The 13,740-nt window shown below is 36.7% G+C and overlaps 1 protein-coding gene across 1 annotated transcript in view; it reads left to right on the forward strand.

The window, feature by feature from the left end:
* The window catches only part of LOC124532969 (TWiK family of potassium channels protein 7-like), a 53,001-nt gene extending 39,675 nt beyond the window's left edge, over nucleotides 1–13,326 (forward strand). Inside the window, exons 2-3 of the mRNA XM_047108108.1 lie at nucleotides 10,972–11,618; nucleotides 12,110–13,326. Coding sequence (XP_046964064.1) covers nucleotides 11,075–11,618; nucleotides 12,110–12,849 — 1,284 coding nt within the window. The 5' untranslated portion in view covers nucleotides 10,972–11,074 and the 3' untranslated portion in view covers nucleotides 12,850–13,326. The remainder of the gene's footprint in view (nucleotides 1–10,971; nucleotides 11,619–12,109) is intronic.
* The last annotated feature ends 414 nt before the right edge of the window (nucleotides 13,327–13,740 follow it).

Genomic DNA, 13,740 nt, shown 5'->3' on the forward strand with positions numbered 1-13,740 from the left:
TGTTTTAATTTATGTATTATAATATCCGACGATTGCAGAAATACACTGAATTGTATTCGGTTTAAGTAACGCGATTAATGACACAAAGTCAGACGTGTCGTAGATTGTATTCAGACGACAAATAGTTTGCTCTCAGAGAGTCGATAGTGTTTCTATTATATTTGTTCGGTTGATTATTATTGGTGTAAGAATATTATAAGTGACTTTGGTTACCTGCTGTTATAATCTATATGAGCGGATAAATCAAGTCCCCTTTAGGGTTTAAAAGGGGTAAGTAACTTGAAATTTAAAACGTGTGCTCTACAGATGGAGCGGAGGGTTATTAATAATGTATCTTTAGAAACCAACCCCTTTCTGGGAATAAATCAAGGAATAGTAGTTTGTGTGAAAGTTCAATGTTTTTGAAGTTAAAGTAATTATTGCAGAAGGGTTTTTAAATGGCAGTTAACTGAAAGATATAATGAAAACTTCCAATTAGGAGGACTTACAATAATGAGAACAAGAAAAAATATTTTAGAGTCGTACATAATGCTGTTACGAATAAAGCGTTTTTTTGTTTCTTATAACAAAAAAAAATATGTAAACCGTTTATTCAGCAATTACATTTTATTTTGTCAGTAACAATAAGACTCTTGTAGCTACAGACTAAAATAACTGTCAATATATCTGCGGGCACAGCTTGTATAATACATTCGGACAAGAAGCAATAGTTTTGTAAAACTTGAAAATGTATCAGAGCGTACCAGGCTGTACATCCCAACGCCGTTATCAGATTCGAAGTTAAAGTAAGTAATTGTAAGTTGTCCCGACGACATAGTTTGAGGGCGACCGATATGTCTTGTAATGCTTCCAAGTCGACTGTTAACTTTGATTTTCTGAATAATTTCCGGGAGGAATCTCCATTTAGTGAGATTACACAGACGGAATATGAATCTTTCAGTGAAGTTTTAATCAAGAAAGGTGTTGTTTGCAAATGCTGTTTAATAACTTTTGCATTTGAATTTAAAGCAGAAACATGATTATAGGTGATTTTATGCGATTACATGATACGTTATGATTATTAACAAAATTATCTAAATTAAAAAAATATTATTACTATTTTCTATTTATTTTATTTAAAAGCTAAATCTAAATTAACTAATGATGAATCAATTCATCGTTGAATTATATTTTTTAATAATTACAAATTACTGTTATTTTTAAAACCAAAGACCTTCAAAAAATAAAACTTTGCTACTAATAATAAAATAATAACACAGTAATATGTTTCACAATAGAACAACTTACTAAGAAAATATAGTTATAATCAATGTTCGTTACCAATGTACATAACTAGTACAGAACTTATTCAGTAAAATTTTTGCAAGGTTCAAATAAAACGTTGACAAAAACGAGTAAGTGTGCGTGTGTCTCCTTCGTATTTATGTGCCATCTACTTAACGACCGCTTTCCGCACCGTCAGCGAACAGCTCACATTGTCTCTTATAGGCGATACCAACACGCAAGCCCGCTATCTTCGGTCGGGTCTTCTACGATCCGAGCGTATACAAGTGCGTTGTTTGAAGCCCTCGTTGCGAAAATCCACAAGGACGTATTTCAATGTAAAAACTATCGCATGACATGCGAAAGTACAGTTTGATATTTCCAAATACGAGCACGTTAATCCAATCATCATGTGAAAAGTTTCATATCAAGTTGGGACTGTAGCATTGAACGAGTAAATACAAACCCTAAGCGGGTCTCATTGAATATTGCAAAGCCAAGCAAGTTTGGTTTTGTTCAGTTCAGTTCAATTATCGCGTAGTTTTGAGGGCGAGTGAGACAGTTTAACTTTCAGTTCCCGTGGTCGGCGGTATCGTCGATGTATGGAATGGTTAATATTTCTTACAGCGTCAGTTTTGTAGGCGGTGATGATGTTTTACCAGCAATTTAATTATTTGTCCCTGTTACCTATATTATATAACAAATTAATGTAATGTTTGAACTTAAAGATCAAAAAATTTTCGTCTTTCGTTTAAAATCAGTGAGACAAGCGTATGAATAACCTACCGACCTATTTAAACAGCATTAAAATAATAGTAAAATAAAATTACACATCTGAATATATTGAGAAGCGTCAGTCAAAATCGCCTCAATGAAATCAATAATAATCATTCTAAACACAAATGTATAGCAGATTAGATTATTTTCCGTTATTATTTACATAACAAACTTACTTGTTGCGGTACCGGGTAACACGAGCTCATATACATATGTGGTATCCTCCTTCATTTATTCTACACCATACAGCCATACTTCATAATGCAGTTTGATGAGTAGTTAAGATGCTTAATAGCTCGAGTAATACAAACGGTGTCCGGTGGTACGTTGACGGTGTTAAATGAAATGGTATGGACGAGCTTTGGTGATCACATAACATGCACCATAAAAGGGACTTTTTATTTTAGAATGAATATATTAGGTACAACAATTAAATCTTTTTTTAGCAATTAATATTTTTCTAATAAAACACAATGATTGTATAATTTGTAATTATAATAATCATTTAACAACTAGTCCGTTCGCCATTGCGATGCGAATGAAACTAATTAAAAAGCGTAATGAATTCAAAGTCCCACAAACCGTGGAAACGAATAAATATAAATAATTTTCCTGTTACATAAAAATTCATTCACTCCTCGTTATTATATTTTTTTCGTTCGTTTCGTTTTTCGGAACTGATTAGTATTCAATTGGCGCGGAGAGAAAGTTAGGCGTAACAAGCTGTCCGAATGGCTGGCGGACCGAGTCCACCTGTCTGTTAATCGTCGGCCCCCTCCCCCCGCCTCTCCCTTCCCCCCTTCCTTACCGAAGTGATAAAAACGTCATTAGTCGAGCAAGGCGTCACCTCGCAGGTAGAGAGAGCTGCTCCGCCCCGATGTAATCTGACAAGTTTAACAGATTAACGAGTTATTAATCGCTTTAGTTCTTCTAGTATAGGAGGGCATTAGAGACTAACTCGACCGGGTTTCGTGAGCCTGCGCCCGAAATCCACTCCGGCTATCTACGATTCCATTCCACTGTCTGCAATTAATTCAGATAGTGTCGACTCTTGCTGTATACGACTGTTAACACGATGTTTATAGATCGACGTTGGCTGACCGGTGCAAAATGTTCATAAAGAAGACGCAAGAAAATATTAAGAGATAGATATGCATATGGACCATTGATGGGAAATGATCACCCTCACCCATAGACAATGACGCTGTAAGAAATATTAACTATTCCTTACATCGTCAAAGTGCCACCAACCTTGGGAACTAAGATGTTATGTCCCTTGTGCCTGTAGTTACACTGTCTCACTCACCCTTGAAACAGAAGCACAACAATACTGTGTACTGTTATTTGCTTACCCAGACGGGCTTGCACAGAGCACGGTCGAATTTTTATTGTCACAGCCGGTTTTCTGAGCAGCTTTAGCCATCGCGTGATTAACTAAGTGATAATGTAACTGATACCGTTGCATATAAGATTATGCTCTTTGAAATTTGTATTGAAAAAGTACGCTTCGCCCTGTTCTTAATATAAGCTGACTGTATTTTATTTGTATCTTACATACATCTCATTATTATAATGTTAATATTCTTTTTTATTTTGGTGAGTTTTAAACATCTTCTAATTTTGTTTATTTAAAATTGTCATCCGCGCGAAGCCGGGTGCGTTGCTGGTATAAAATAAATAAGAATATAAATTTTGCAAACTAATCATACTGTTCATTGGATTATTCTAAATTAATTTTATAAAAAAGTATTGAAATAAAATAAATCTTAAGACGTTATAAAGTCACAGACGAATGCGACGAGACTTTGTCGTGAAGTTTAACAAGTAGTGGAGGCCCGGGCGCGCTACGTTATCGGCCCACGAATTAGATTTGAGATTGATCCTAGACTGCTGCCAATTAAGATGCCGACGATATTGAATTTCCAGTTACAGTCTGACGAGTTTCGAGAAATTCCTTGCGCATGTAATTCAGTTATTTATTAATTTAACTAACATTGATGTTCGACGCCACGTTGATTACAACATGGCATGCCTCTTACGAAACGAAAACATACGTTTTAAATTTTCGTTCGTTGTTTACCTAAACAAGCTTCAACGATCATGTGTTCCATTGCTGTATAAGTCAAAGTAATTGGTGTGAAATATTAATTCGCATTTGATAAATTGTAAATAAATTACTAATTGAAATCGTAATATACTTTATTATATTTAAGTTCCATTCGAGCTGTTTTTAACAGTAGTTTTACGAGGTGAAAGTTCAATATTATTTTTATTGACGTCATATGAAATGTGCTAAAATAACAAACTAAAATAATGAATTCAGTTATTTGCATTTAGCGAACAATAGAAACGTAATTAACCCGTTGTACTGATACGCAGATGTAACTTATATTTTATTTGTTTACATACAGTATTTTTTAAATTTATTGTATTGGTAATGAAAAATCATCAAACTTTGCTAGGGCCGCGTGTTGTATTCAGTGAAAACTAATTATTTAACGGATACGCATTATACAATCGTCAGCACTACCACGTCAGGAGAAAAAGTAATCAGAATAATTGTTAAAACTTCTCAAAGAAAATTTACTTGATTTCATTTTTCCTCGTAATCAAAATTTTAAATGCTGAAATAAAATATTCCTGAGGCTCGTGAAAATATGAATAACTTTGCAAATGTTTTCCTTTCCTACAATACAAAATATGTCGAGTTTCGTGTAATACTTGGAATGGCTCATAAAGAAGAACAAACGAATCGAGATGTAAACGCGACCGGTAGCACACTTTAAGAGGCATTATTCCGTACTGTCCGGACCGGCCAGTAAACTAGCGACTCGTCGTCACTCGCGAAGATGTTGAGACAATGCGTTCGAGATAGAATAACGATACCTCTCAAGCGGCCGAGGACTGCCGCCAACAATGCAGCCGATGGAGGGGGCACCACTCGCCTCGTTTTGTACTCTCCCCCATTTTTTTTTCCTCAGGCAATCCAACCTTATATTCTATAGTAGCGAATATTTTGATATCATTTTTATTTAGTATTTTATTTTATTCAACTCTACGGAGACATTATTATATTTTGCGAACTGAACAATAGCTTGTTACGTCTAAACACTTCGCTGAAACATTCAATTCGTTAACGAGGATGAAAATGCATATTATTTTAACATTTTTATACGATTACTGCGTCGCTTCAATAGCGTTCTGTTGAATAAAAAATTAAAATATTTGGCTGTTTTATTATTAAAACAAATAAAGTTTAAAAAATGCACGATTTCTATGTGATACGATTTTATTTTTATAACAAAGAAGATCGTATAATTCATAACCCAACAATATTTTGCTAGCAATTATACAGAAGTATAAAACATGTTATACACCAGCTGCACCAAAGTGCAGACATCTAAGATGTAATTCTATAAGATTTTTTTATGACAAGTCTAATTCTAAATTTATCTCTAACAAAACAAATTATTCGTTTATATTAAATGTAGTATAAAAGCTAGTCTTAAATTACTTGGCAATATTGTATATAATCTAGACAGAGGCAATACACGGGAAGCAGTCGGCCAGTCGGTCGGCACTTGATGCAAAAGTTCCCAAAGCATCGTTACAGCTCGTGCGCCCGCGAGTGCTGACTTCGTGCGCTCGACTATCCGCGTTCGGGAGCGCTCGCCTTTGACTGTACTTTAACAGCCACTATCCATTACCTCGCGTAACTCGGTTCCTCACATCCATCGCACTTCCATTATAGTTTTGAAGGACGAACTCAAATTGAACGAGAACGTCGAGTACGTGTACCGGTGCACTGAAACTCCTGTAAATGTTATTATTTCATGAAGTATCTATATTTAGTTTATTTATTTATTTCGAGGCCAAGTATTACCGTGGGTAGAACATTTTAAAATTTATAAGTTTTTCTTGAAAAACCTTTTGTCAAGGTATTCCTATACACTGATAATTGATAAGATTAATGGTACGAACGATTTAAAACTAAAACTAAAAATATAACCGTAATGTAAAATTTATAATAATAAAATTACAAAATCTAAAACAGATAAATTCCTATCCCTTAATATAATATAAGTATTAGAATCAAAACATAAATATACATAAATAATTTTAAGAATTATTTTCCTGATATTCCTGTAAATACCACCAAAGAACTCAACGCGTCACCTAGGGTCGCCCTTGGCTCCCTTAATCGGTATGTTACTGAGAATGATATAGAATATTCTTTAGCCCCCTTTGATAACGTTATGCTTATGACATTTAAAACATTAAATAAAGGAAGGTAACTTGGGGCTTTATTAGTTAAAATTATAAACAACGTAATTGACAATATGGCATCTTATCTAGTTGTCATGTTTAATATATGTGAAGAATTTGGTACTTTTCCAGATTTATTGAATCTAAGTTAAGTAAAACTATTTATCACTACAAATATTTGAAATAAACATGCTATCGCTTCCTAAATAGCTTGGAAAGCTATAACAATACATTATCATTGTGTGGGACGAATTTCCATCTAAAATTTTGATTGCAACACAATCAGTAACAGACGGAGTCAAATGAGACAGCTAGTACAGTTGGTTACAAGGCACGGTAAGGAGAAATGTAATATTTAAGTATAATGCAAACCACTTGCGCGGATAATTTATAAGAAATTTGAAACACGAGCGCGGCGCAACTAGAGCGCTGAGGAAACACTCCGCAGTTATACAAGTGCGCGGTCGGCGTTATTGCTAAATAACATCTCAGCGACTGCTTAAGCGTACTTATTGTTTAAACATCGTTAATATTATAAATAGTAGTAATTATAAGTGTTATTCCACTGTATCAAAATTATTATAGTCAGAGCGGTCATTTTGGGGGTCAGAAGTACTTGTGACGAAAGTATTTCCTTATTACGTCAGGTAATAAGGAAATACTTTCGTCTGAGCTGAGATTGCCCAGTGGTTAGAACATCAAGCATCTTAACCGATGATTGCGGGTTCAAACCCAGGCAAGCACGACTATATATATATATGTGCTTAATTTATGTTTATAATTCAACTCGTGCTCGGCGGTGAAGGAAAACATCGTGAGGAAACCTGCATGTGTCTAATTTCATCGAAATTCTGCCACATGTGCATTCCACCAACCCGCATTGGAACAGCGTGGTGGAATATGTTCCAAACCCTCTCCTTAGTGGAAGAGGAGAACTGCTCCTTATCTCAGCAGTGGGTAATGTACAGGCTGTTACTTTACTTACTTTTTACTTTATTACGTCAGGTTTGTTCTATTTTTTCACACGTGTCGTTTGTTTGTAAGAGTACTGAACGTTATATTGACAAGTAGTGTTTACTAGTTAGAGTGCGAAGACCACAATCATATATTATTCGTTGACGACACGAAAGCACATGCTAATTCAATGACAGTCGTATATTGTATAAAAGATAAATCTTTTACAATCGGGATATCATCTCAGTCGAATAACGATTGATACTTAATAAAGAGGAGGCTGTTATGACCTAATTCTCGAAGGTTCGATAAATTCCGATTCGAATTTTCATTTTTACATGAAAGAAAGTATTACATTTAGTTAGTAGTACATATATTGTACAATATACAGTTCCATTATGAACGATGTTAATATTCTGTTGATAATTAACCTTCGCTTAAAATACTTAATATTAAAATTAATAAGTGGAATACACAATGGAACTAAAAAACTTATATATTTTATGCTATACCTTAGAGTCCGATAAGTTTGGTCAGTTGTGACTTTTTGTTAATTGCTACTATAATTTTATTATATTTACTATAATGAAACTGGATTCGAACTGAGTGCCTGATTATGTTGGGTCAAACAAGTTAGTCACTAGACCAATGAGGAATTTGATGTAATAATAAACGAAAAAAAATTTTCATAGCTTATTCCCGTCTGGCAAATATAAAAACGTTATTACACAATCGTAATCTAATAACATTACATGTATGTTCCAGTTTTCATTTTGGGATAAGGTAATTGGATTGCGTTGCGAAATGTCTTTTCTGATATAGCAATTGAAGAGAATTACAACACTCAATTTAGTCTTACTCGGTCGTAAAATTAAGACGAGAAAGTTGACTTATTGGTATTCAAGTTGGCAAAAACATAAGAGAAAGCGTGACACGTTTCCGAAGGAAACCTTTTCATCTTTGATTATTTGCCCGAAGGCACCGCCTTTCAAATATACGTCACTGAATAGGCGCGCTGAAAGCTGAAACATGTGAACAACTACTGTTTTCAGAAGCGAGTGTACATTAACATTCTGCAGCTTACATTGCCTTGAATACTTCATCAATATTAAATTACGTGTCTACAACTCTGTGTTATTTTCATCGCATCTGTTGGCGCGGTGTAAGTTTAAAATACTGACCCAATTTCCGGCCTCGCATGCACGTCGTCACTTTAGAACGATGAATTGTTTGCCTTTCAATGTTTTTAAATAAGCTTTAGTTACTCGTGGATAGTAAATGGTGCGCTCACCATATCCCGACACAAGACATATCAATACCAAGTAATTGCAATAACTACATGCCTGTATATTTGATGTGTGTATGATTATATCGACTATATATTTATTTCTATATCCTGTCTTCGTCCTGTAACTGCATGTCACAGGACTGGACTGGCCGAGTTAAATATCATCGCCTTTGTCTTCATGCGGCCAGTTATGTTTTTGTAAAGTGGGTAGGTAGGTCAGACATGTTACTTAAACTAGGCGAATAAGTGATATGAGAGGCTGGAGGGATTTCAATTCTAATAAATTCTCGCCGAAGTTGCGAAGGTCTAGTGAGCCCAATTCACCAATACCTAGTAAAAATCCCGTCTATTTAGAGGGACATCTGGATTATTATTGAAATATAAAAAACATAATAAAAGCTTTACTATGTAGTTTCTCTATTGCCTAGCAACTTCCACTTAAGCATTGTCTTTTAGTGCGTATTCGTAATTTTTAAACGGATATTGTATATAATATTGGACCCAAAAACTAATAGTGCATAGATTGAGTTAACATTCGGCCAAACCCAAACTGCGCTCAAGTTTACTTCTTAATACATATTCATGTAGTTGCGAGTGCCGTCAAGTCTGCGGGGAGGGGGCGGGGCGTCCCCACAACTTCGTTACAAGCAATCGTTCATACTCCGCTGCCCACTAATTCCCCTTAATTGCTTTTCCTAGTTCAATCGCCCAAAGCTTGCTCGCTCCGATAATATCGTCATCCTCTTTAAGATCAAATAGAAATTTTAAAAATATTATCAATTCCAGCGAGAGTCAAGGGTTACCGAAAAATAAAGTAAAATAACAACCTGGAAGGCTTCCGGTGCAGGTAGGCCAAGGCCTCTTCTATTTAGGAAGATGATTTGGACATTAAGGGTGATTTTGCTTATTCCACCACGCTGTTTCAATGCGGCTTGGTCTTTCTGTTCTGTCTTTATATTATCTCTCACATATACATACATAGTACCTACTCTAGTCTAGGTTAGAATCAGCAGTATTTTCTTCAAGTATTTATGATTATGTAGTGTGAAGTTGAATATAAATGGTTAAAGCAAAATACATTTCACACATCGGACCCCTGCAGTTGTGTTGAAAAAATCATGGCTTACTTCCAATCATGTCAAACAGCTTGTCACATCACAAGGGATAAAGCTGCAAGCGATATCTGGTAGCTCGTTTGAGTAAACTCTTTGACAACGAGTTAATTTGTATTATTCTAGTATCTAATACTTTCAATGTTCATTGAATATCCACACAGATGGCTCCCCTGCTCTTGTCTATATAGTTACTTATATTTTAGTTTGCTCACAAGTACTTAAACAATAACATTGGCCTACACCGGACAAGTGCCGTACTTACATCACAAGCATTAACTGTAACTCTATGTAAGTGAGTCACCGCTAGTCGGGACGCTTCACTGTTCATAATCCCTCCTGTTCCCAGCCTCTATCGCGCAGCGGATTAGCATTTTGATGGAGTAATTCTTTATATCTCATATGGTTATTGGAATCTATATTTCAGTAAGAACGAGTCATCTTTCTTCGGAGTCTGCGGGTCGTCGCACATGCGGCGCGTGCATTATTAAAACGTTTGTCACAGCTGCTTACAGCGTAAACTAGCGCTCGTACCGCGACGCGGAACAACAGCGATTTATAATGTAACTTTCGATTTGCTCGTGAATACGTGTATCGCTTATGAAGTCGACAACACGCTCCTCGGAGACATAACTTTTTGCATCAACGGTTTCCAATTCGAGTTTGTTTTTGTTTTATAGATATTATTTTAGGATTTTTGGGGAGTTAACTTTTGTTTTTACACGAGAGAATAATTTTCGAGCCTGTTTCAAATATTGACTCGAAGTTTTAATTTATATAAAATAACATTGCGCGTAATTAATTTCGGTTGAGAATTAAGACGAGAAAATCCCTTTTTTGTTTTCCTTTTAATTAATATCTACCCATTGAATCAAATTTGAGACGAATTATGTAAGTTTGATAAAGCGATTTCTTGATAAATGAATAATCATGAATAAGTAGATAGTTCCATCTTCCAAGGGATGTCAGATTTCCGAAATAATAGCACAGCCGTACGAGTATAGTTTTAGTTGCGTAATTACAGTTTAACAGCTTAATAAACGCTATGATCTCGGTCGGGGGTATGTAATGTCTCTTTGTTCGCTCGCTCAAACTGTTATATCTTACAATTTAAATATCAACTCACCATCAAACTAACATAAATGGTTTCTACATTTTACATCTTTGACAAAAATATATTTCGATCATTTATTTAACTTTATGATCATTTGTGATTTAAAGTTATGTAAGTTTTAATTTGTTTTATTTAACAATGAACAAATGCGCCAAATTAAATCAGAGGGAATAAATCAACCATTCTTGTTGTTACAGATGACCTTCCAGCAGCTTCCAACGAGTAACGATCATCTAGAATGTTGAGAACGAAGAAGCGAATACACCACAAGAAGTACAAAGTGCGGTAAGCTATGCGCCAATGATCAACATGGTAGAGGACGGCAGCCGGGACTCGTCCAAGCGTGCTCTCCGAAAAAACGAACCGTCCATAATCGACGAACCCAACTGCTGTTTCATCTCGCGCCGAGAAGACTCGAGGCTGTTCTGCTGCAGATGCGCCCACAAGCGGCGCGCGTCGCCTCTCACCTGCCTGGCGATATGTTTCCTAGTCCTCACCTACAACTTGCTCGGAGGGTTTCTGTTCCTTGCTATAGAAGGCAACTCGATACCGGAAGAGACATCGGTTGCAGCGTCAAAACCGAATTTGAGTCAGTCGCAGGGCGGCGACCTCCGATCGAGAACTGTCGAGCGCCTCTGGTCCATAACAGAAGACCTGAACATTCTTTACAAAGAAAACTGGACGAAGCTCGCTGCCAAAGAGTTGATGGATTTCCAGAGGGTTTTAATGAAATCGATGCAGACGGGCGACGCACCGAGTATCTCGACCCACTATGATGCTATAGACTATCGCTGGACTTTTGCGGGCAGTTTTCTGTACGCACTTACTTTGATCACAACAATCGGTGAGTACTCAAAATGAATGGATATTATGTTGAATGTAATTATAGTCGGTATAATAATTACATAATGCATCAATTTATGTTAAATCAACTCAGCAAAATTGCAATATTCTGTTTTAAATAGTAACATTTTATATGTTACAAAAATTAATTAGTCTCACATTGATAATTATTTCTATAATTATATTCTATTAGTATAGGTCCCACAATAACCCTTACTACTGATCAATATCGTTTCATTATGATAAATGAAAAAGCCAAAAGGGTATACTGTAATTTAATCTCCTAAAATTATTTTCGTTTAACCATAAGATTTGAAATGAATAGAATTAACTATATTTTGAACACAACAATATTAATAAACACAGAAGTATGTAAGTTATTAAAATGAAGTAGTCTATATTTGAGTTGGATCTAGTTTATTATTATTGTAAGTACGTCTAATTCCTTGATACAGGCTCTGACAATAAAAATAAAAGGTACTTTTGTTTCAGGACATGGAAGCGTAACTCCAAAGTCGTCAGTGGGCAAGGTAGCGGCGATACTGTACGCATGTGTGGGCATACCTCTAATAATGCTGTACCTATCGACTATAGGCGAGGCGCTGGCCAGGAGTTTCCGCTCTCTCTACTCCAAACTTTGCCCAGCGCGCCTTAAAAGCGGTGACTTTCATTCAAAAGCGGATTGTCTGAGCCGATACTCCCTGCCTGGCGTCGAGTGCAAGCAGTTTGTCGATTGTGACAGAAAAGAAAAATTTTACGATCGTCAAAGGCGAACGCCATTCCAAGCCGCCTTAAATCTGGACAGTTTAAACGGAGGTTATCATTGGACGTGCCGGGACCACACGCGAGTGCCAATCCTACTTAGTTTACTTTTAATCGTTCTATACATAGCTTTAGGTACGTTCTTATTTCACACGACGGAGAGATGGAACTTAATAGATGGATGTTATTTTTCGTTCTCGAGTCTCGCGACGATAGGCTTTGGAAACTTGAGGCCCGGGCTGTACGCCAGCACCGTGTCCGCTAAGGCGGAGGACATCGCCATAGGCGTGTGTTGTATATACATTCTAGTGGGTATAGTAGTGGTAGCTATGTGTTTTAATCTCATCCAAGAGGACATGAGCTCGGCTCTCCGCGGCTTCACCGCCCTCTGTACAGGAAACTCTAAAACTCGCGCAGTGCATAGTGTAGAGAAATGCGATGAAAATATTTCCATGGCCGTCGTTTCCTGACACAGAGAGACGGCCGAGGTGCCGTCTATAACCTGCCACGAGAAGCGGGCTCAAGTGAGCTTCAAGATCGACAGTGCGAACCCGACAAAGTTCAACAGCTTACCGCGAAGAAAGTCATCGGCGTACGGCGAGGAGAGTTTCCAAAGGAACACCCCGGCGCGCCGGTCTGCCGGACACGCGGAAAGGTGCGTGGAGTATTTCGTGCCGCGCAGCTTGAGCGAGTTCAACCTGAGCTGCACGGGCGTGGGTGCTAGCGAGCTGGTGGCAGTCGGCGTCAACGCCCTGGGCGACCGCGCACGAGCCCGTCGCGATAAGATGGTCACCTTCGAGGACGAGAACGCCGGCGTGCTGGCCGAGAGCCGCGCGCTCGCCGATGACGTGTTTATGTGACGTCACGGCGCCGACGAACTAACCATAGGTCTGTTGATTTGGACAAGATTTGTTATATTATAATAAACTTAAAGTTTTACAATTAAACTTACTTTTATTTCTCTACATGAATCAAAAAGTAGTCTCAGCACAGTTTCTTAATACTTATTATATTTAATAATTTACTTTCTAATTTATTTAACCTAACATTCAATACAGAAATAAAACACCCACCATTTCAAATATTATCCCATTCATTGTTGTATCAGTAACTAATTCATGACGATTCAAAATGTTTCGCTGTAATGTTAACTTGAATAAAACACATTTGATTTGATTTAACGATAGAAATAATAGTATAAATAAGTTATGTACAATGCAGAAAATTGTTAGAAAATTGGAGACCTATAAATTGTAATACTATCGTCTAGATCAAAGTCTGTCATTACACAAACAGACATCAACCTAATTTACAGAACCGATATTAATAAGTTTGCGGCGGGAGGAGTTCCAGGAACTGCT

The sequence above is a fragment of the Vanessa cardui genome, chromosome 10 (genome assembly GCF_905220365.1).
Source record: "Vanessa cardui chromosome 10, ilVanCard2.1, whole genome shotgun sequence".
NCBI lineage: Eukaryota > Metazoa > Arthropoda > Insecta > Lepidoptera > Nymphalidae > Vanessa > Vanessa cardui.